The following is a 23,989-nucleotide window of genomic DNA, read 5'->3' on the forward strand; positions in this document are numbered from 1 at the left end:
GGGGAGCTCTGGTGGTGTAGTATCTAAGGCATTTGACTACTACCAGAAGGCTGGCAGTTAAAACCCATCAGCCACTCCTCGGAAGGAAGGTTGGGCAGTCTACTTCCGAAGAGATGCTGTCTTAGAAACCCAAGAAGGGGTTGCTATGAGTTGGATCCAGCTCGACGGCAGTGCGTAAGTTAGTGATACTAGGATTGGTGATTTTAGTTTTGTTTTTTCACTTTGACCAGAAGGCTTAAACATGAATCAAGGTTCAGAAGTTGCAAAATTCTAGGCTTTAAAATCATTCTGAAGGTTGACTTCAATTTATAACTATTTTCATTGACATCCATTATTTGATTCCTTCAGTTTTCGTAAATAAGCTTTATACTTACGGTTCTTAAGAATTACTACCTGGGATATGCTGTCAGTGAGCCTGGTGGCACAGTGGTTATGTGCTTGGTTGCTAACTGAAACCCACTTCTCCCTGAGAGAAAGATGTGACATTCTGCTTCTGTAAAGGTTTGTGGCCTTGGAAACCCTATAGGACAATTCTACTCTGTCCTGTAGAGTTGCTATGAGTCATAATTGACTTGATGGCAGTGGGTTTATGTGCCGTTGATGCAGTGATGGTGCAGTGGTTATTTGCTTGGTGGGAACATTGTTCAGATGTTTCTTTCAGGCTGCGAGAGTAGACTAGGTGAGTTGCAATTGTTGCTGATGATGTTCTGAGCTTTTTGCATGGATTAGTACAGTTTTGGTGGATCAGTTTCTTTTCTCATGCAACAGTTTTGATTTTGGGTACTTTATATCCAGAACTAAGAGAACGTTTCTCATTTTTAGGTCCTAACATTTGGCTGGAGTACGGCCAATACTCAGTCGGTGGGATTGGCCAGAAGGGTGGTCTTGAGAAAGTGCGCTCTGTGTTTGAAAGGGCTCTCTCGTCCGTCGGTTTACACATGACCAAAGGCCTCGCCATATGGGAGGCTTATCGAGAATTTGAAAGTGCGATCGTGGAAGCTGCTCGGGTAAGTGCCTGTGTCTGTGCCCTGTGCGTGTATCTGAATATGCAAGGGCTGTCTTCTTAAGTAGTTTTGAAAGTATCTTGTGACAAAATGTCACAAGTTGAGTTTAATAGCCGTAACAGTTCACAAGATGGTTTTCTCCAGCCTCTTAGTGGGTGAGTAGTAAAATCAGTAGTTTTTATGAAGATTGAGTTCTTTGACTTAAAAACAAGTGACCCTGCAATTTATTTTCTGATATTTAATAATACTGTAAGTTAAATTGCTTACGTGGTGGTTCCAGATGAATGTACTGTGAATGTATATGTGAATGACCTCTTTCAAAATACCATGTATCCTTGTAACTGAGAGGAGGCTTGACTCCATTGCATTTTTTAGACTAATTTGTAGACTTTTACAGCAGCAGCCCTCTTGATGTGTTTGCGTGTGCATGTAGTTACACCATTGTCCTTAAAGTAGTCCCAGTCGCATCTTGATTACTTCCCTGTTCAGTGTTCTGCAGTCGTGCCTCCACTCACCCCTGAATTTAGACATCATGTCAGCTTCCTTTGCCTGACATTTGTGGCCTCGCTAGTGTGCTAGTGTCAGATAAGATTCCAGATAAGATTCCTACGTGGACTCTGCTCCCCACTGTCTGACCTCCTGCCTGGCTGTTGAACATTTTTGCCACTGTGCTTCTACTCTGGCTGTTCATTCACTGGGAGACTGTGGACTCTTCCCAAATGCCAGCTCCTCCAGGAGTTGTTCCTGACCCTCCGTAGCAACAAAACTCACCCCTAGAGCTGTGATCTGTTCTTGGAAACTGTGCAGTAATATGATACTTTGCTTTTATGGTACTCCTATTGTACTATAGCCACTTGGATACATTTGTTTCATCCATTTATCCATTTATTTTCATCATTATTTCCTCCATAATAGAAACACTTAGAGGCAGAGTTAGCATTTATTTTTGCACCCCTTGTATTAATTGGCATAATACCTCATGCATAAGAGGGCGTATACATTTTTTCAGTTTGAGGTGAAATTATAATGAAAATTTTTTGAAGTAGGAAGAACCAAAGTTTGTCATTTACTACTAATTTGCTTCTTTAGCCCATAGCTGGCTTCCTTTCCCCTTTTGACCGGGAACAAACCTTTGATTCACAGCTTGAGAAAGTCCACAGTCTCTTCCGGCGGCAGTTGGCGATCCCACTCTGTGGTAAGAGAAATTGACATGTCACCGTCGTTTTCAGAAGGCTTTGGGGTATGTCATATAATCAGCCCACTCACAACATCCGTGAGCAAGAAAGGGTGGTGTTCTCATCCTCACTGGGCTACTCCCTCTGGGCAAGCGTCTTGGTAAAAAGTTACCTTGAATTGTTAAATGGTGGGAGAGGGTTGTATGAGTCAGAGGCCTGACTTCTTGACTCCTGTTGGAATGGGGGAGTTAAGTTCTCTGAAAGGAAGAGTGAAAGTTAACATTTTCCATTTTTGAGGAAACTTAATTGTGTATGAGTTCTGCTATTGAGCTGCTCTCTTAAGGAGTAACCACTGTCACAACAAAGTGGGGTATTTACCTGGGCTCTTATCATCCTCTGTGAGGGTTGATTTGCATGAATATAGTTCTGTCTGAATATCTTGGGGTATGATGAATATAGTTTGGCAAGCCTTTGTGGCTCTGAAGCTGTGAGCATGTGCAGTGCTGGGGGAGTTTTTGGAGTTTGGCAAGAGTTGGGCACTGCCATCTTATTTTTCCCCAAGGCATGATCCTATAGTGTATGCTCTCAGAAGCTCTGGGCAACTTCACTGGAGTCCAGCTGTTGTTTCTTTTTTACCTCATGGCTTATTTGGATTTGATTGAACAAATTACAAAGTGGCTGTCCAATTGAACACTTGGGTGACATGCAGAAAACGCTAGAACTGAGCTGATTGGTAGATTTCCTCTCATACACCAACGTGAGGCCACGTAACATAGTGATTAGAGCATGAACTTGAGTGAGACAGCAGAGTTCAAATCCTTGCTCTACCACTAACTGTAGACAAGTGACTTGATCTCCTTGTGCTTCAGTTTCCTTAGCTGCAAATCAGGGGCTGTTAGCAGACCTAACTCCTAGAGCGTGAGTGTGAGGATCAAATGAACTCAAGTATGTGATGTGTTAGAACACGGGAAGTACTACCTCAATTGTCTAGTGTGAGTAGCGTTGCTTGGGACAGTGCTTTGAGACAGATTCTAAGGCCAGGTCTGGGCTCAGCAGAAGAGCTCAGGCTCTGATCCCAAGAGCTGCCCTGACCACGTGGGGGTGGGGCGGCGGCTGAGTCTCATGGTTAATCTATGTTTGGTTTGTTAAAACCCATTGACAACACCCATGGGGCTGACTCCATCTTTCAATAGATATGGAGGCCACATTTGCAGAGTATGAAGAATGGTCAGAAGATCCAATACCAGAGTCGGTAATCCAGAACTATCACAAAGCACTACAGCAGCTGGAGAAGTACAAACCCTATGAGGACGCACTGGTAAGGGTTGGCTTCTCTGATAATAAACTTCTCCCTGTGCTTTTTCTCGTCAGTAGTTGCAAAATAAAATGATATCTTTAAAATTTGTTTTCATGTGAATTATGCAGAATATTTAAATGTATGCATATCATTTACATAATAAATAATAAACTTCTCATACTCATCACCTCAGGTGAAGAAATAGAACATTGTTAGTTCCTTAGATGCTCCTGTGTGCCACTTTCCTATTGTCTCCTCCTCCCTCCCTTGAGAGGGAATCACTTTCTTGACTTTTGTGGTAATCATTCCCTTGCTTTTCTTTGTAGTTTTACAACCTGTGAAGTATTCGTACTTAATACATTGTTTAATTTCACTTGTTTTTGAACTTTCATATAGTGGAATCATGCTGTATATTTTCTTTCATTCACCATGTTTTTTGGGTTTTATTCATGTTAATAAGTATAGTTGCACTTCATTTGTTTTCACTGATGTAAAGCTGTCTATATCCCACAATTTATTTATCCTTGTTGAGCAATAGTTGGGTGGGCAGCATTGCTGTGCACATCCTTGGGCATATTTTCATGAAGATGCTTCTCTAGTGTATATACCCAGGAAGGAAAGTGCTGGGTGGTAGGATCCTCTAAATGGTTTTCCAGGCTGTCAAATTACAATCCCACCTGAGGGTTCCTTTTGTTCTTGCAAACCTTGGATATTTACATACTTAAATTTTATTCAGTCAGTCGTGTTTGAAATGGTGCTTCATTTTAGTTTTAATTTGCATTTTCTTTATTGCTAATGAAGGAGCTCTGGTGGCACTGTGGTTAAAGCTTTGGGCTACTAACCAAAAAGTTGGTGGTTTGAACCCACCAGCTTTCCATGGGAGAGGCAGTCTGCTTCTGTAAAGATTTACAGCGTTGGAACCTGTGTAGGCAGTTCTACCCTGTCCCTGTAGGGTTGCTGTGAGTTGGAATCGACTTGATGGCAGTGGGTTTGGTTTGGTTTTTGGTTATTACTAATGAGGTTGAGCATCTTTTCATGTCTGTTGGCTGTTTGGATTTCCTTTTTGGTGAAGTGCATACTCAAGCTTTGACCCATTTTTCTTTTGGTTTGTCTTTTCTAACTGATTCTGGGAGTTCTGGATATGAATCCCTGTTTTTAATTATATCTTTCACAATGTGTTTCCCCCCTAGTTTGTGGCTTATCTTTGCACTTTTTAAAATTGTGTCTTTTGGTGAACAGCTCTTACGTTTAATGTAACTGGATTTAATTTTTCCCTGATGGTTTCTGTTTTTGTTGTGCTTATTTAAGGAATCTCAATATACAGACATACCTCGTCCCTTCACTTTAGGGTGCCTTGCAGATACTGCCTTTTTTACAAATTAAGGGTTTGTGGCAACCCTTTGTTGAACAAGTCCCTTGGCACCGTTTTTCCAACAGCATGTGCTCTCTTCATGTCTCTGTCACATTTTGGTAATTCTCACCATATTTCAGACTCTTTTCATAATGCTTAATGCATATTGTATACTTAATAGACTACAATATAGTGCATACATAACTTTTATATGCACCAGGAAACCAGAAAGGTGTGTGACTTGCTTTATTGCAATATTCACTTTATTGCGGTGGTCTAGAACCAAACCTGCAATATCTCCAACGTATGCCTGTAGTTAGCTCTGCTTTCTTCTAAAAGTTTTTGTTGTTCCCATTTAGGTCTTCATCCACCTGGGTTCGATTTTTGTCCACTTTTATTTTTCCATATAGAGAACCAGGGGTTCCAGCACCAATTTTGATAAGTCTATCCTTCCTTCACTGATGTGCAGCTGCACACCTGTCATAGGTCAGCTGTTCATGTATGTGTGGGTCTATTTCTGGGCTTTCTGTGCCCTTCCACAGGTTTTTATCAGACTATCTTAGTAAGCTTTGATCTTGGGTAGGATGAGTTCCCCCCACATTACTCTTCCACAAAGAGAGTCTTGGCTGCCTCTCACCCTCCTTAATGTTTCCCTTTCAATGTTCTATTAAACTTGTTTTTAAGTTCTATTAAACAAAAGTGCAATGTTGAACTTTTTATTGGAATGGCATTAAATCCACAGATCAATTTGGGGAAGCAGTTATATATTTAAAATACTGAATCTATTAATCCATGAACAAGGTCTAGGTGTCTATTGCATAAGTCTTCTTACTTTTCTCTAAATTTCATAAATTTATCCAGTGTCTTGAACCCTTTGTTAGATGGAATTTTAAGTAGTTTTTGATGCTATTGTAAATGATGTCTTTTAAAATATTTTATTTTTTAGTTCCTAGTATATGAAATGCGGTGGGTTTTCTATATTTGTTTTTTTATCTATCACACTTGTTAAATTCTTACTAATATTAAGGAGCTTTGGTGGCATAGTGCCTAAGGCATTTGACTGCTAACCAGGAGGCTGGCGGTTCAAACCCACCAGGCACTCCTCGGAAGGAAGATTGGTCATTCAACTTCCATAGAGATGATGTTGTTGTTGTTTGCCGTCGAGTCGGCCCCGACTCATAGCGACCCCTCCTTGGGTTTCCGAGGCAGTATTACTACGAAAGTAGGATTGCCCAACCTTCCTTCTGAGGAGTGGCTGGTGGGTTTGAACTGCCAGCCTTCTGGTGAGCAGTCAAGTGCCTTAGGCACTATGCTACCAGAGCTCCTATCCATAGAGATAATGCCTCAGAAACCCAAGGAGGGTCGCTATGAATTGAATCGACTGGACGGCATTGAGTTTTGTTTTGGTTTATAGGTTCTTTAGGATTTTCTGTGTTGATAGTAATGTTATTTGTAACTGACATTTTACCCATTCTTGTACTTAGAATGCTTCTTGTACTGAGAATGCTTCTTGTACTTAGAATGCTTCTTGTACCAGGCTTTAGACTTGTGTTCCTGTTTTCTTGTATTTATCTTTGCTTTTTGTCTGACCCACAGGCATCATTGTTAGTATTGTATTATACAGTTTCGCTTGGTTAAACTGACTGCATGCATTTCCCACCTTCTTTGCTCTTCCTTCCTTCCTGCATCCTAGATCTTTGATCAGGAAACCCTCTTCTTTTGCTGGAAGAGTCTCTTCCACTGGAGATTCACTGCTGAAAGACTGTGTCAGTTTTTGCTGTTCTAAAAGGTCTTCACTTTGCTCTCCTTCTTGAAAGTTTCTTCCTTAGGCGGTAGAACTCTAGGCTGACAAGTTATTTTTTTCTCAGAAATCGCTGTCTTTTTGTCTTCTGGCTTCATTGTTGCTTTTGAAAAGTCAGCTAGCTCTTGCTTCTTTAAAGGTGATCTTTTTTTAACCCCTCCCCCCCCCAGGTGATTTTTAAGATCTCTTTTGTATGTTTTGGTATCTTGGCAGTGTCATTACAGTAGGCCCAGGTGTGGCTATCTTTCTGTTTATCCTGTGTGAGGTTTATTGGAATTCTGGAATCTGATTTGGTTTCTTTCATAGTAAGAGCAAAGACTTGTAGAGCCAGAGAAGCTCAATTTGAATTCTGGTTCGACCACTTACTAGCTTTCTGACTCTGGGCTCGTGCATAACCTCCCTGTGTCTCAGTTTCCTCAAATAGAAGGTGGAGATAGTAATTTTGCCTGCTTCATAGGTGGGTGTCAAATTCTTAATGTATGTTAAGCCACCAAAAACTGACTCCAGTGCTCTGCTTACCACCTTCCTTCATATTTTGTCCTTAGTACTTGTTTCTTTGCCAGTTCGTTGTGATTGTTAAGATGTTTTTTTTTTTCCAAGCTGAATCCAGCCGTTTTTGTTGTTTTCAGTGGCAGAGTGTAACTAGCTGATTAACTTGCCATTGTTCCTGGAAACCTGAGGCTTTGTGCTCAGAACCTGTGTGCTCTCTTGTCCTCTTTTTTAAAAATAACATTTTATTGTGTTCTCAGTGAATGTTTTCATAGTAGTTTAGGTTCTACACCAAGTAGTGCAGTTTCTACACCAATTGTTCACTGACATTCATTCCATTCTTCACAGCACATGAACATTTTCAGGATTTCTATTCTGTGTATTTTGTCTCCATTAATCTAGTTTCTCTGCCCCCTTACCTTCTCATCTTTGTTTTAAAGTAATTGTTAACCATTTGGTCTCATATAAGTGATTTTTCAAAGGCGCACATAGTATTCGATTGATACTCTTTATTGTGAGCCAGTCAGTTATTTAGCTAAAAAGTGACCTGAGGGACTAGTTCTAGTTCAAGGTTTGAAGAGTATCTCATGGCAGTCGCCAGTCTCAACTAGTTTGTGTTGTGTCTGGTGTTTATTTCATTTTATCTTTTTATTAAGGACTTGGAGGTTTTGTTCCACATTTTTCTCCCATTCTGTCAGCATCTGTTTGTTATGGCCCTAATTAGAGTGGCCGGTAGTGGTAGATGGATACCATCTAGTTCTTCTGGTTTCAGGATAGATTAGGCTGGGGTTCGTGTACACTGTGAGTCCTGTGTACTAGTTTCTTCTTAGTGTCTTTGTCCTCTTGCTCACCTGTACACACCCCCTTGCCTTTTCTTTACCACATGTAAATGATTTGTGTGCACTTGTATTTCACAAAGCCTCCTTGATGAAGCCCACAATCACTTAAACCTTGTTCTGGCTTTCAGTAGAGTGTGGTTGAAGAGAAGCCAAGTTGATTCTGCATATTGTGTAACAAGAACTGTGATTGTGTGTCTTTGGATCTGAGAATGTTCTGCCCAGCCTCCTCCATCTTTTGCATGTACCTTTGCACACCTGCAGAAACCATTTGGAGCCATTGGAATGAGGAACCTGAAATAGCACAGGCACTGGGTTATCACAGTTTGGTTTCATTCAGTCACTCAGTAGACCTAGAATGTGACTTCTGTGTTGGAAGGATGGTTAGCAGCAGTCATTGGCAAAGATGTCTCTCTTTAATTTAGTTCTGGATTGCTGGGAGATTTAAGTTCCGTGTGGTCCAGGAGTGGATTTCGAAAAGAATCTGGAAACCTTAGAGATAATTGCCACGGAGAGGCACTTTGTGGACCAGATGGGATTCTCATCTTGCTCATCGCAGTGTGGATCCCAGTGTTGAGACATTCCAAGAAGGAGGAGTTGGGAATTCTTCTCTTGGTGTAGCCACCCAAAAACCAAAACAAAACAAAAAAAAAACCTCACTGCTGTCAAGTCATTTCCAACTCATAGCCACCAAAAAAACCCAAACTCACTGCTGTTGAGTTGAATGCGGCTCATAGCAACCCCTCCTTGGTTTCCAAAGTGGTATCTCTACAGAAGTAGATCACCCGATCTCCCTTCTGAGGACTGGCTAGTGGGTTTGAACTACCAGCCTTTTGGTTAGCAGTCAGATGCCTTAGGCACTGTACCACCAGAGCTCCTGGCTCATAGCCAGTCTTGTCAAAATTGAGTTTCTTTGAAGACATGTCGTGCTCCCTGATGGCATCAAGGGCCCCTTTCAACATTCGTGCCCTCTCCCTTTACTCCAGCTGCAAGCAGAGGCACCAAGGCTGGCAGAGTATCAAGCATACATCGATTTTGAAATGAAAGCTGGTGATCCTGCTCGTATTCAGTTGATCTTTGAGCGTGCCCTGGTCGAGAACTGCCTCGTTCCTGACTTGTGGATCCGTTACAGTCAGTACCTAGTAAGCTCATTTAACTGTTCTAATTTCATGTTTTTTGTTTTTTTTTTGTTATAAACAGTGTAGAATCTATTTTTTAAAAAATCTGTAAGAAGGGCATGCTGCCCCTCTCTGCCCTTTGTCCCATTCTCCTTCGCTCCTCCTGCCAACTCGCTGACCGCGTTCTCCTATTGTTTTAAGTTGTTTTAGACTGATCACTAACGAGAAAAATTGATGTTTAGTCTTACTTTTTGAGGACATTATGATACTGATTTTTTTTCTTTTAACTATTTTATGGAAAAATTTTAAACATGTAAAATGAGTAGATAGGTACCCATCCCCCAACTTTGACAGGTGTAACTCAGCTAGCCTGGTTTCCTCTATATCCTCACCTACTTCCTCACTTGTGTTATCTTGAAGCAAATCCAGAACTCTTCTTTTGTTGGTCAATAACCAAACAAGGTCCTTACATTAGGATTGGTTGCTGTCTCTTAAGGCTATTTTAATCTGTAGGCTCCCCTTTCTGCCTCTCATCTCCCTCTGACCCACAGTCCCCTTTTGCAGTCTGTTGTTGAAGTAACCATGTCACAAGAGATATTCTTAAGGACATTTCTTTGTCAGTTGACTGTGTTAGAAATGTCTCATGATGGTAAAGTCTTAACAATACAGTTTTATCTCTTGACCCTGGAATTCTTTATCATAGGATCGGCAGCTAAAAGTCAAGGACTTGGTTTTATCTGTACACAGTCGAGCTGTTAGAAACTGCCCCTGGACGGTTGCCCTGTGGAGTCGGTATCTCTTAGCCATGGAGAGATACGAAGTTGATCATCAGACAGTTTCGGGTAAGAGTGTTTTTGTAGGAGGACTTGTAAGCTTTATGCCCCAAGTTGGAAACATGGAGCTGTGGGGAAGTGATTAAACCCCAACTTGCAGAGTGTTTCTTTGGGGTTTTGGGTGTTAGTGAAGAAAGGGCTCCACGTGGCAGAGAAACTGGTTGGACTTTAGGCTTCTTAGAGCTTTCTAATATGCTAATATCATTGTGTTTCTCCAAGAGGTTATGGACTTTTCTCCAAACCCGTTTGCTTCTGGGACTCTAGCCGCAGAGCAGCTTGTGGAGCTGTTCTCTCTAGAACAGTGTGTGCAGCTGGGTGAGCTGGCCGGGTGAACGGTTCACTTAGCTCACTCACTCACAGATTTTTGTTTATAGCCATGTATTGTTTTCTAGTTGGTAGTGGTTTATATAATCGCCTTAATAACTTTATATGGGCTACTTTGTGAACTGGCACCAAAACCTGACTTTTTCTCTGAATCTAGCCACCTTCGAGAAAGCTCTGAGTGCCGGCTTTATTCAGGCCACTGATTACGTAGAGATTTGGCAGGCGTTCCTTGATTACCTGAGGAGAAGAGTTGATTTCCAACAAGGTATTTAAGTTCACCTCAGAACTAAACCTTTTCTAATTCTGTCTTTTGGTGAGATGTCCCAGTGGCCCAAATACATTGTGATTAGACAAATAATGTGGACTCCCTGAAAATCGTAGCTATTTTTTCTTCAATAGCTCATGCTGTGGATTGTAAAGGAAGAGAGTAACGGCCCTCTACATATCTTAAAGAGTTCTTTAAATAAGATGCTGTGTTTCTCTTAAACTGTCACACCCTGCAGCATCCCCTGTCCTTGAGGCCCCCTCCATGACCCCTCAAATAGCAACCAGAAAAGTCCTGTCCAGCTTGTTCTTGCACGTTCCTGTCAGCTCTCACAAGGTAGCCTTCAGCCGTTGTCTGTGCCCATGTCCCCGGCTCAGAGAGCCGTATTTCTGCTGTGGACCCACACAGTCCTGTGCTTGCTTCTGTGCTCGTGCCCCGTCCACACTGCCCTCTGTTGTTGTCTGTCTTCTCAACTGCACACTGAGGGCAGGCACTGGGATTCTGGTGCTGTGTCCCCAGCATGATGAAGGCGTATAATAGGCTTCTTCCCAGGCGATTGCAGTGTAGCAGTAATAAAAACGACGTGCCAGGGGAACCATTGAGTTGGACTTCTTTTGCACTTTCTAACAGACTCTAGTAAAGAGCTGGAAGAGCTGAGGTCCGCGTTTGCGCGCGCCGTGGAGTATCTGAAGCAGGAGGTTGAAGAGCGTAAGTATGACTCCTGAGCACTGCTGGGGCCTGGCTGTGCGTCCTGTGCTCGTTCTGTCAAAGACTGTCTGCCTGTGACCACTTCTAGCTTTGACTAATTCTGTTCTCTGAAGGTTTCAATGAGAGTGGAGACCCGAGCTGTGTGATCATGCAGAACTGGGCTCGGATTGAGGTAAGTCTTGGCAGCTCTGCCACCTTCCTTGCCTAACAACTTGACTAAAATTGAGTTAGAATCCCAGGTATAGATGTCTAGGCTTGGCTATGATTTGTGTTATTTATCTAGCTTATATACATCTGCTTATTATACGTTAGTGAAGTTGTCAGCTCCCAGGTGGAAGCTGTTCAGTACACGTATGAACACCAGACATTTACTTGTCTGCTTTTTCCCTCTCTCCCTCATTTCCTCGTTCATGAGAACATAGTTACACTATTTGCCAGGTACTTTTGGAATCCATTTCCTTGCTTCTTTGAGCTTCTGTATAGTTGTGGTTAAGGCATTGGGCTGCTAACCAAAAGTTTGGCAGTTCAAACCCTACAGCTGCTGTGGGAGAAAGATGAGGCAGTCTACTACTATAAAAGTTTACGGGTGTGGAAACTCTGTGGGGGTTGTGAGTTGGAATTAGCCCAATGGCAGTGGGTTTGGTTTATTAGCCACTAGTGGAAGCTCTGTTTATTAGCCGCTAGTGGGAGCTCTGGTAGCATAGTGCCTAAGACATTTGACTGCTAACCAGAAGTCTGGTGGTTCAAACCCACCAGCCACTCCTCGGAAGGAAGGTTGGGCAATCTATTTCCATAGTGATACCACCTCAGAGGGGTCGCTATGAGTCAGGTCTGACTTGATGGCACATAACGACAACAGTGGAAGAAGTAGACACAGTCCCTGCGCTGTTACGGCTTTGATCTAGTGTGGAAGACATACTTTGACAAGTAATTAGAAAATACAGTGAGTTATTACTGGGCCAGAGACACCAAGATGAGTAAGACATAGAGCCTGCCCATGATGAGCTGATAGAATTTTAAAATTCAAATCATATTTTAGTCTCTTGAGGGAGAATTGGGTTGAAGAAGCTAACATTTATCAAAGGACTGCTCTGTGTATCAAGCAGTTTCTGGATAGGATTCTTCTATTGTAACTACTTTAAACATGAGGAAACTCAGGTTAAATCACTTCCCCAAGATCACTAAGCTGGGAAGTGGCAGAGCTGGCTTTGACCCTAGGTCAGTCTGTGTCCCAGAAAAAACAAAACCCATCGTCATCAAGTTGATTCTTCTCGCTATACTGTCTTAAAATTAAACACTTGTAATTAAATTTGGTAAAAATAAAAACCAAGTCACGATCCAGGAGTGTCCAGTGCTGTGGGTTCCCAGTCTTTGTTCTCAAGAGGCATTGGCAGACACTCGTCACTGTAGACAAGGCTGTATGTAGGAGGACTGGGGAACAGCCAAGGATTTCTGTAACATGGACAATTATGGGAGTCTTTTTGTGCATGCCTGTTTGAAGTCTGTTTTGTTATGCATGTTGGTGTCATAAGGTTCAGGCCCTCTTGATTGAGCCTGCTAATTCATTTTAGGGAGCTCTGGTAGCATAGTGCCTAAGGCACTTGACTACTAACCAGAAAGCTGGCGGTTCAAACCCACCAGCCACTCCTCGGAAGGAAGATGGGGCAATCTGCTTCCATAGTGATACTGCCTCAGAAATCCAAGGAGGGGTCGCTATGAGTTGGGTCTGACTCGACGGCATATAGCATCAACAACAACAACAACAACAACAACAATTCATTTTAGGCTCGACTGTGCAATAATATGCAGAAAGCCCGGGAACTCTGGGACAGCATCATGACCAAAGGAAATGCCAAATATGCCAACATGTGGCTTGAGTATTACAACCTGGAAAGGTAACTCACCTGGGAGTGAGGGAGGTGGTGCTTCTCAAGTGTGCACCTGTCTTTAGACTGGGGGGCGGGCGGTGCTTATCAAGTGTGTACCTGTCTTTAGTGCTAGCTGACTCCCTGCCAGCTTAGATTTGCTCTCCAGAAATAGCTGCCTTCTTTGTCCTGTCTCTTTTGTTAGTATAATGGGTGCATTTTTATTGGCAGGGCTAGTGAACCAAAACATTACATTTTGTGCCTGAGACGCTTACAACCATGCATTTCTTGTAATCTGTTTGGTTTATTTTGTTTTGGGGACATGAATGTCTGATTTGACTTATTTTAAAAAATTTTGTTTGCTTTACATGTAAAAGTAGAAAGCAAGGAAAAAAAAGTCCAGTCCCTTAGCCATTACTGACTCAGACATAACCACTGTTAGTTAATGGTTTGTTGTATATTCTTTGAGACTTTTCTATGCTTAACTTTTATTTTTTATGAAAATGCAGTCATAGTTTACATGTTACAAACCTTTCAAGCTGTTTTCTTTAAACAATATATACCAAATAATATTTATAACGTGGAAAGCTATGAAGAATGTGACTGGCTCTTTTATCCTGTGTGTCTTGGACATGACACATCAGTAAATGTATTTCTGTATTGCCTGTTTTCCTTTTTGAATATTTTTTTTTCTCAGTTTTCAAAACATTTAATACTTTCTAAATGTAAAAGTGGAACGTTTATAAACATACGTGATAGAAAGTGAATGTTCTCTATAATCCCAGCCAGAGAGATGGCAAATATTAAAGCTTGCTGATACTCCTCTAGAGTGGTGGTTTCCACACTTTCTGGTCTCAGGGGCCCTTTATACTCTTAAAAATTTGTGAGGACCACAAAGAGCTTCTGTTGATGTGGGTTCTATATGTTAACTTTTACATATTAGAAATTGAAACTGAGAAATTATTTCAAAATAACATCCATACAACTCTGTTACATTTAATATAACATTTCTTTTTTAAATGAAAATGCGACTATTTTCCAAAATAGCATGAATGATTCTGTTACATTTAACATAACTTTTTTTTTTTAATGAAAAAATGACTATTTTCCAAACTCCAAAAAGCATAGTGAGAAATGTGGGAGGGTTTTATAGTTTTTGCAGATATCTTTAATCTGTGTTAGTAGAAGACTGGTGGATTCTCTTATCTGCTTCTGTACTCAGTCTGTTGTGATACGTTGTTTTCATTGAAGACAGTGAAGAAAATTTGGCCTTGCACAGATAGGAAATTAGAAAAGTGAGGGCTGTTTCAGTAGCCTTCTCAGATAATAATTATTAACATTCTTCTTTGATACTACACCAAAATTCAACAGGTGGTGGTTTCTTAAAGGTCAGTTGCAGTGTGGAATCTGAGACCATAGCCATGAATTTTCCATTAATACCCCTTGGTTTGTTTTGTATTTTGAGGGACCCTTTTATGCATGGGTGATTCTATAACACCACTTTGGTCATGTGGAAAAAATTGATTCACTGAGTCATGTAGTTCTCCCAAATATCAACATGTTTCATTAGACAGTGGCCCCCCCCCATGACATTAATTAATATTCCCACCTAGCTCAGTGGAAAAGTCTTAAGTAGGAAACTGTCAAACTCACAGTGGCAGATAAAAATTTTCCGAAATTTTAATTTTTACTTGAAAACTTGAATTTTGTCACTGGCAACAGTACTACTGTAAGTGTTTTCCTTAAGGTGACAGGCTCACTTTGTAAATTTTCAAGAAAATGTGCCAGATTCCCACACCTGAGTAGCCACAGCTGTCAGTCAGCTGCTCTTTGAGGTAACAGTGGTGTTCCACAGAACAAAGGACCAGCTGAGCTCACAACTCAGACAGGAGCTGTGGTTTGCAGCAGAAGAGCTCTGGGTAAATCTCCAGTTTGTCACAGATGTATTGCTTTTGTTCCATCAAATGCCAACAAATTTCAACACAGTGAAAAAGGCAAACAGTGTTTTGGTGGCAGTGCAAAAGGAGCTTGACCTGGCAGACGACCTGAAAGGGCCTCGGAGGGCCCCCCGGGGGTATGTGCATCCCACATAGAGAACCATTGCTCTAAAGTTTTCTGAATTGTCCAAATAGGTATTTTCAGATACTTACTTATATGTGTAATAATTTTGAAACGAAAATGAGAACATACTCTTTTCTGTTTCTGTGATTGATCAGCGGTGTGTCTTTCTGTGTTGGTACAAAAGATCTGATTTTGCACAGGATTTTCAGCATTCCATTGGATTAGTGATTCTTAGTTTTGGTGGGACTAGAGAGAATTTCTCTAGGAACTTTATCAAATTACATAGATTGCTCGATTAAACCCTTTTATCACCTCCTTTCCCTAGCTTTGGGCATATTCAAATGTTGTAAAGGCAGAAAGTGTCGTAGACCACCATCCCAGGTCCCTTTTTCCATAGTACCTGCCTGCTGGGGAAAGAGCAGGTTATAAGGAAGCTTTAGTGTGTGACTGTGAGGTCATGAGTGTAACAGGGAGAAAACATTGAGAATAGTGCCAGTGTGAAAAGCTGTGGACAGTTCTGAAAGCTAGAGTCTCCTCAAGCAAGAACATCAGGGCACTCAGGTCCCTGGGTGCTGCCTGGGGGAGAAGAGTGCCTCTCTCTCTCTGTGAGCCCTGGTGGCTGCAGCTGTTCATTTTCTGTCCTAGGGCACACGGTGACACCCAGCACTGCCGGAAGGCTCTCCACCGGGCCGTCCAGTGCACCAGCGACTACCCTGAACATGTCTGTGAGGTGCTGCTCACCATGGAGAGGACAGAAGGTGGGCCCGTGGTGCTCTGCCTCTGGTTTGCAGTCTGACTGCTCTACTGTTTGGTCTTAAGTCGGCGGTTCTGGTTTCTAAGCTCCTGGCAGGACAGACTGGATGACCACAGCCCCTACAGGGTGCTACATGTTTAGGATGTCAGCGTGGTGCTCTGTCAGGAGAGTGAGCCCTCCTGCAGCTGTTTGTAGATCTCCGTGTACAAGTAGGCCTCTGAGGGAGCTTGAGCATGGGGTTTCTCTAATCCTTTGTTATGAGGGGCTGTCCTATGCCCTGTAGGATGTTTCACAGCCCCCCAAGTAATGACAATCACCAGTGTCTCCAGACATGATTAGATGTCCTGTGGGGGCAGGAGCACCTTGCTGAGAACTCCTGCTTTAGCACTGTGTTGTGTGTGTACTGGTCACATGTGCACTCTGGTCGGATCACAGCCTTCGACATTAAGGTGTGTGACTTCATCCAGTAGAGAAAAAGCATGACTATCCATTGGTGTGGCACACACTATGGCATTGGTGTGGCGTTTTGGTGTATGCCTGTCTCATCAGAACCGGTAAGAAAATTACCCAGACACCAATGATGGTAACAAAAACAGCAACAAAACCAAGAAGTAGCCCAGTGTTTGTCACTGAGACAGTTCACCTCTTTGTGCTCTTCAAGAGTCTTTAGTCTTAATGTCAATGTCTTGTTCTTTGTTGTATTAGAATGTGTTTTCATGGTCTTGGCACTGAGAGCCCATAATAGATGGCATTCTCTTCTCTGAAGGAGAAGAGACAGTTCAAACAAAGCACGATGGACTACTTGAGCTCTAAATCTGAAACCTTCGCTTATGAACATTTTCTTCAAATGGGGAGCTGACTCGCCTGTTTTTTTTTGTTTTTTTGACTGATGGGAGAGATCACTTCTGGGGGTGTGGGGAAATTAAGAAAATGGTCTGTTATATCCTTCAAAAACTTAAAAAGTGAAACTTTGCTTCCCCATCCATCAAGGTACTTTAGAAGACTGGGATATAGCTGTTCAGAAAACAGAAACTCGACTAGCTCGTGTTAACGAGCAGAGAATAAAGGTAATGATGACATTTATTTGACGTCTTTAGAGCCTCTGAGAGCCGTTTTGTCTGTGTTTGGTATGATAATTTCTCGTCAAAACCTTAGAGGTTTTCTTTCCTAACAAGTGTCTTTTACTCGGAGCATTAATTATGAAATATTTGAATCAGTATTTAAGCCTGTTGTATTCCATTTTTTTAGATCATGTTAAAACTACAGCCCCAGGAGTAAATCCTCTCTAATGCAGTGAGAGAATTTTGGCCCTAATATTTCCAAATTTTTAATTTTGGAAATTCTTTTTAATATTGATTAAAAATAATGAAAAGGGCTTACCAGGTCCTTCTTACTCATACGTGACAAGGAAGCCTTAGTGGAAGATGAACAGCCCATAAATGACTTCAGGCCCCACTGTTACAGTTTCTCTTTTTGTTGGTGAGGATATTAATGAGTATATTGTTAACAGAAGGAGCTCTGGGAGCGTAGTGCCTAAGGCACTTGACTGCTAAACTGGAAGGCTGGTGGTTCAAGCCCACCAGCCACTCCTCGGAAGGAAGGTTGGGCAATCTACTTCCATAGAAATAGTGCCTTGGAAACCCAAGGAGTGGTCGCTATGAGTCAGGTCTGACTTGACGGCACATAACAACAACAACAACAACAACATTGTTAAAAGAACTGGGGACTAAACATACAGAATCCTAAGAGGTCCAGCAGTGGGAACACTATGCGTGTCCTCTTGCCTTTTTCATGGTCTCTTTTCACTTGAGTAATGGATTTCCAAGGGGTCCTGGTGGTGTAGTGGTTAAGTGCTTGAGTGCTAACCGAAAGGTGTGATCAAACCCACCAGATGCTCTGTGGAGAAAGATTACACCCTTGGAAACCTTATGAGGCAGTTCTGCTCTGTCCTGTGTTGTTGCTGTTGAGTTCATATTTTCCCAACAACAAGAAATTGATGGCTTTCCACTCCTCTCTTCTTTCCTCCCTTTCATCACAGGTTGGTACAGTTCATGTCACTGTACCGCACCCAGTGATCTGTCATGCACTTGTTTTCTAGGCTGCGCAGAAGGAAGCAGCCCTAGCCCAGCAAGAGGAAGAAAAGGCTGAGCAGCGGAAGCGGGCCCGGGCTGAGAAGAAAGCCCTGAGAAAGAAGAAAAAGATTCGTGGTGAAGACAAACACAAAGCAGATGAGGATGATGAGAAAGAGTGGGGCGATGATGAAGAAGGTAACGCTTTCTAGAAATGTTATTTTGAAACATCTCAGACTTAACAGAGAAGTTCCACAAACAGTACAAAGAGCTTGTTTTTTCCTGAAGGCTGGAGCAGTGGCAGGCTGGAGCAAGGCGTGGTGCTCCATCACCCCTCTCTGTGTGTCTTCCAAACAAGGACAGCCTTCTACAGAACTGTAATGTAGCCATTTAAGCTCTGGTGGTGTAGTGCCTAAGGCACTTGACTGCTAACCAGAAGGTTGGCAGGTGTAACCTATCAGCCACTCCTCGGAAGGAAGATTGGGCAATGTACTTCTGTAGTGATACTGCCTTGGAAACCCAAGGAGGGGTCGCTATGAGTCAGAGGTGACTTGACGGCACTTAACAACAACAACAAGAGAGGACGTTAAGAGCAATATGTTACTTCCCTCTCATTCTCAGAGCCTGGTCAGGGCTCACCATTTGTCTAAGTAACGTTGTTTGTAGCAAAAGAAAACAGCGCGAGAGCACATGGCACACACAGATACCCTGTTTTGAGTCTCCTTCAGTCTGGACCAGTCCTCAGTCTTTCCATGACTCTCTTGATCTTGACACTTTTGAAGAGGACAGGCCCATTGCTGCATAGATATCCCTTAGCCTGGGTTTTGTCTAGTGTTTCCTTGTGATTAGCTGCAGGCTGTGCATCTTGGACAGCAGTGGCCCAAGAGTAATGGCTGTGCTCTTCTCACCATGTCCTGTCAGGTGATTTCCCTTTGTCGCTTTACTGCTCTTCATATGTGACCCTGTGACCTCAGTGCTGTATAAATGGGGCTGTAGGAGACTCAGGCGTGGATTGTGGTAGAAGCCAGAGAAGGCACTGGTGGGCCAGCTCTGCAAGGACTTCATGGAGGAAGCGATGGCTCCACCTCGGCAGCTGGGGGAGGAGGAGGTGATTATCAGGGAGAAAGGCTGGGGTAAGGCAGGCAGGCGGTGCTGGCGCAGCACCAAGGCCCCAAACCACCTGGTGGTTTGCATGAGCAGCAGGTAACTGGATTTGTGCCTCGTGAGTGGCAGAGGGGCAGGTGCTGTGGTAGGGGAGACTGCAGCAGTGTGCACGCTCAGCTCCTTGGCCCCGCTTAGAGACACTCTTGACTGCAATGTGCAGGGGTTTAGATGGTATTGGGAAGGCAGTGGGGCACTTGATTGAAAGGTATGTAATCAGAGGGCTCAGGTCAGATTGAGATTGTGCAGTGTCCACTGGAGGCAGTGGTGAGGATGAGTTGGGATTAGAATGTTGTTCAACTTTCTGGAAGGACAGACAGACTGAGTTATTTAGACCATGTGGGTTCTTTGTTGCTTTTCAAGTGGCCCGTGGAGCATGCACATCAGAGTCACTGAGTGCTTGTGAAATGCAGACTCCTAGGTTCCATCCAAACTTGCTTTCTAAGGCTTCCTAGGCAAGGGGTTCTGGAATTATCCATCTGAAGTTTGAGACTCTGTTAACTAATTATATAAAATTAATTTTATATAATTAAAGAGTGGGCAGTGGGGATTTATAGTCTCACTTCCATGTGATTGAGTTCCTTTACCCCAACTTACTTGGGTCCCAGGAAGCAGTAGGACAGGTCTGCTGGGCCAAGAAGGACTTTTTTTAAAAAAAATTTTTTATTTTAAGAGTTTGTTTTACATTCAACATTACATGTATGTTTAGTTTCACTCTCTGTTTCCTATCCCCAACCCTAACCTAGTCTCCTCCCCTCCCTGCCCAGTAGTAACCTTCCCCCCATGCCCCTCATAGTTATGCACTCCTGTGTGTCCTGCATTTCCTCCATGCAATTGTTGCCCCTCTGGTGCCCCGTGGTTGATTGCTCCAAGGGATGCATTTCCATAGAGTATGTGGGTGCATCACCCTGGGTTGAATGGTGTATGTGTACATCTTGTGTACTATTGGGCTGAGAGTCAGCCCCAGGGAGTAAGTTTTATTCCAGGCCCAGAATGTATCCCAGGACCACAGTATTGGGGGTCTCACCAGACTCCATCTGACCAGTAATTCTGGTCATTATTGAGTTTTTGGATTTTATTCCACGTTTTTCCTCCCACTCTGTTCAGGATCTCCATATTGATCCTTTCCTGAGTGGTTGGCATTGGTAGCCATGCACCATCTAGTTCTTCTGGTCTTGAGGGCCATTGTGTCCTTGGGCTGGTTGCTTCCAAATGCCCTTGTATTTTTGCACTCTCTGAGAAGGACTTGATGGAGGATGTGGCACCTGTACTCCAGCATCTGGACTGGGGAATGAGTGTTGTTAGGTGCACTGGTTACAGATCAGCCATTTATAGTAGGCAGAATGTGTTCACCCAAAAGTGAGCTAACTGCTCACCAAAAGGAGGAAGTAATTAATTATTGCTGCTTTTCTTTTGAAAACGTGCAGAGCAGCCTTCCAAACGCATGAGGGTTGAGAACAGCATTCCCCTAGCTGACGAAGCACAAGGTATGCAAGCAGTGCTGGCTGGGAAGAGGGCACCTGTGGATGTCGACCCCCCTTCCAAGCAGAAGGAAAAGGCTGCCTCTCTGAAGAGGGACATGGCCAAGGTTCCTCATGACAGCAGTAAAGACAGCATCACAGTGTTTGTCAGCAACCTGCCCTACAGCATGGGGGAACCGGACATGAAGCTCAGGCCTCTCTTTGAGAGCTGTGGTGAAGTGGCAGAGATCCGCCCCATCTTCAGCAACCGCGGGGACTTCCGAGGGTACTGCTATGTGGAATTTAAAGATGAGAAATCAGCTCTTCAGGCCCTGGAATTAGACCGTAAAAATGTGGAAGGGAGGCCAATGTTTGTCTCCCCCTGTGTGGATAAGAGCAAAAATCCTGATTTTAAGGTATGTTTGTGGAAAAAAGAAAGTCTCTTGGGTAGATAGATTAGCCACTTTTTTCTCCGTAGCAACTAACACAGTAAAACCTGCGACAGCCAGAACCTGTATAAGGCAGAAACCTGTCAGAGAAGAAAAATGCAAACATTTTCCATTCAGATAGGAGGTAGACATGTGGTAAGACCAGACCCTGTCAAATGCAGAAAACTTGCGTGATCCAGAAAAACATCACAGGCTTGTCAAGTTCTGGCTCTCACAGGGTTCACGGTACTTAGAATCTACACACAATTTTTGTACTACATGAAGAACTAAACTTAAAAGCTTGCTGAGGTCTGACTTGGCTTGGTCACTTCGAGCTTGTATTAGTTGGTTTACTAATGATAAAATTAGGAATGATCATATTGGCTACTTTCTGTGAAATGCTTCATAGTGACAAGGACAATGCTAACCATTTTATGTATTACCTCACTGAATCCTCACCCAAACTCTAGATGAGCTACTCGTATTCTTGCCATTTTACACACAAGAAAGCGGAGGCTTAAAGAGGTTGAGTTACTTTCCCAGGGTGACCCAGTTAGTAAGAGCCAGGTTTGACTCTGCTCCCCTGATGGGGTGAGTTCCTGTGGATGAGCTGGGACCTCATAGGGGTGTTGTGCTGGCTGGATCTCGAGTTGTTGGCCTTGTTTCCCTCCTTCCTGTAGATATTCAGGTACAGCACTGCCTTGGAGAAGCACAAGCTGTTCATCTCGGGCCTGCCTTTCTCCTGCACCAAAGAGGAGCTGGAGGAAATCTGCAAAGCTCACGGCACCGTGAAGGACCTCCGGCTGGTTACTAACCGGGCTGGCAAACCCAAGGTCTGCATCCTTGAGAGAAGCGTGGGCGAGCCTCACTTCTCCCTCTCTCCTGGGGTGACTTAATTCTAAAGGGGGCTCCTGCTTGTCTGCTAAGAAACCAGTGACAGTTTTACAGAAAGATAATGTGCACTTGGCTCTGCTTATACCTGGAGTCAGATTAACTTGTTGGTAGCTAATTATATTAAAAGAAAATAAGGCACCCAGTGACTAAGGCCATGGTGCAAGCCCCTGGCTGTGGGGCCTGTGGGGTGAGGTGCCTCCTTGGCACCTTTGCTTCCTTCCCCAGATCCTCACTAAGCCTCCAGCCATGTCCTTCAAGGTGCTCTGCTAGAGTCCCTTCTGATTGCAGTCTCTTTCCTTGCATCCGACTCTCTGCCCCCTCTCCTGAGCTGCTTCCTTTCAGTCTTTTGTTGAATCCTGTTGTACCCCTTGTTGAGCAGTGGTATTCAAGTGTGATTCTGGGTTCCCTCTTGTTCCTCACCCCCATCTGTTATCCAGGTTAATGGAGAGTTAGTTGGCTGTATCATGTAAGGGAGGTGGCCGGAGGCCTAGAGACAGTAGGCTTCACTCTGTGTTCAGTCCACCTGTTTGTTTGCTGGATTTATATTTACCTTTTTTTTTTTTCTCCCACCCCCCACTCCCAGGGAAGTACAAGGTACGGCACTTAAAAAAGTTTTCTTAAGTTAAATTAGTAGGTGCAGTAGGGAAGAGGAACACGGTAGGGAGCACCCGTACAGAGGAAGGATGGTGTCTGGGAGCCTGGCTGAAGGCAGGTTGTTAATGGGCGTCAGCTGTGCTTTGGCTGCTTGCGCAGGCCGAGGGTGTCGGTAAGGAAGGCCTCCTGACCTGCCTGAGGAAGCTGCGGGCCAGATCAGGAGCATCTTAACTGCTCTGGATTTTGCTCTTCCAGGGCCTGGCTTACGTGGAGTATGAAAATGAATCCCAGGCATCGCAGGCTGTCCTGAAGATGGACGGCATGACCATCAAGGAGAACATCATCAAAGTGGCAATCAGCAATCCGCCTCAGAGGAAAGTGACAGAGAAGCCAGAGGCCAGGAAAGCACCAGGTGGCCCCATGGTGCCACGGCAGATTTATGGAGCGTAAGTGTCTGCACGCTGATCTAGGCCAGAACTAGGTTCACTGACCATGGAGGCACACATCACGGGTTAGTGCTTTATTAGTACAAGAGTTAGCAAAGAAGCCCAGGCCTGCTGCTCCTGGGGTGAGCTCTGTGGCTCATTGGAGCTTGGTGTTTAAAGCCAGTCCATGCAGAGTGCAAGCCAGGTCATGTAAACTGTTTTCTGAGTGTTTTTGCCTGTTTATAGTTGTGATGTTTTTCAGGTAATATTGTAGGTGGTGATTATGAAAGTCCTCTTTGCTAATTGAATTTGATTGTATGCTTGCCAGATCACCTACAACTCTAGCTATAATCCATGTAAAAGCTATGTTTTTGCCTGATAGGGATGAGAGGGCACAAGTACAAGGTTATTTGGTGAGATCTCTAAGAGTATGTCCATTTTTATCCACCCTGACTGTGACTGTTGAACAGAGCTGGTCCTTGCCTAAACTGAGAAAGGCAAAGCTTCTTAAACGATCTTTATCTAATACCCATTAACTAGACAGAGGCCATCTTAGCCTTCTTGTTTTCCTTTTTGAACTTGTTGGTGATTGAAAGCTATGTCTGCTCATTTTCCACAAATAGACCATGGGTTGTTGCTGCAGGAGGGTACATTCAATGTTTGCTCTTCCAGGCGGGGGAAGGGAAGGACCCAGCTCGCTCTCCTGCCTCGAGCCCTGCAACGCCCAAGCACTGCAACTCCCCAGGCCGAGAATGGCCCTGCCCCGCGTCCAGCGGTCGCCACCTCAACAGCCACCGAGGCGCCCAAGATGTCCAATGCGGATTTTGCCAAGTTGCTTCTGAGAAAGTGAAGGGGACTGAGTGAGAGGAGGGAAATGCCTTACTGCGTGCTGGTCAGGAGCCCACCAGATACCCAGCCATGTGCTGAACCTCAGGGGCCACTGGCCACCTTGTGGACGGCTGGTGCAGTGCCCACCTGGCTCACTGTCCGCCATGTAGACAGAAGGGGGAGGTGTTCCAAATCAAGAGACTTTAAATACTCCCTCATATTGAGGGCAATGGGAGAACGGTCACTATA

At 43.7% G+C, this 23,989-nt stretch overlaps 1 protein-coding gene across 1 annotated transcript in view; it reads left to right on the forward strand.

The window, feature by feature from the left end:
- The window catches only part of SART3 (spliceosome associated factor 3, U4/U6 recycling protein), a 35,376-nt gene extending 11,614 nt beyond the window's left edge, over positions 1 to 23,762 (forward strand). The window contains exons 4-19 of the mRNA XM_007954989.2: positions 823 to 1,007; positions 2,148 to 2,199; positions 3,373 to 3,497; positions 8,940 to 9,095; positions 9,775 to 9,913; positions 10,386 to 10,493; positions 11,124 to 11,201; positions 11,315 to 11,373; positions 12,987 to 13,096; positions 15,773 to 15,885; positions 16,872 to 16,948; positions 17,980 to 18,148; positions 20,539 to 20,987; positions 21,680 to 21,832; positions 22,743 to 22,933; positions 23,585 to 23,762. Of these exons, the coding sequence (XP_007953180.1) occupies positions 823 to 1,007; positions 2,148 to 2,199; positions 3,373 to 3,497; positions 8,940 to 9,095; positions 9,775 to 9,913; positions 10,386 to 10,493; positions 11,124 to 11,201; positions 11,315 to 11,373; positions 12,987 to 13,096; positions 15,773 to 15,885; positions 16,872 to 16,948; positions 17,980 to 18,148; positions 20,539 to 20,987; positions 21,680 to 21,832; positions 22,743 to 22,933; positions 23,585 to 23,762 (2,342 nt within the window). The remainder of the gene's footprint in view (positions 1 to 822; positions 1,008 to 2,147; positions 2,200 to 3,372; positions 3,498 to 8,939; positions 9,096 to 9,774; positions 9,914 to 10,385; positions 10,494 to 11,123; positions 11,202 to 11,314; positions 11,374 to 12,986; positions 13,097 to 15,772; positions 15,886 to 16,871; positions 16,949 to 17,979; positions 18,149 to 20,538; positions 20,988 to 21,679; positions 21,833 to 22,742; positions 22,934 to 23,584) is intronic.
- Positions 23,763 to 23,989: the final 227 nt, after the last annotated feature.

The sequence above is a fragment of the Orycteropus afer genome, unplaced genomic scaffold (genome assembly GCF_000298275.1).
Source record: "Orycteropus afer afer isolate SDZICR_OR568_19922 unplaced genomic scaffold, OryAfe1.0 scaffold00487, whole genome shotgun sequence".
In the NCBI taxonomy this organism is placed as follows: Eukaryota; Metazoa; Chordata; class Mammalia; order Tubulidentata; family Orycteropodidae; genus Orycteropus; species Orycteropus afer.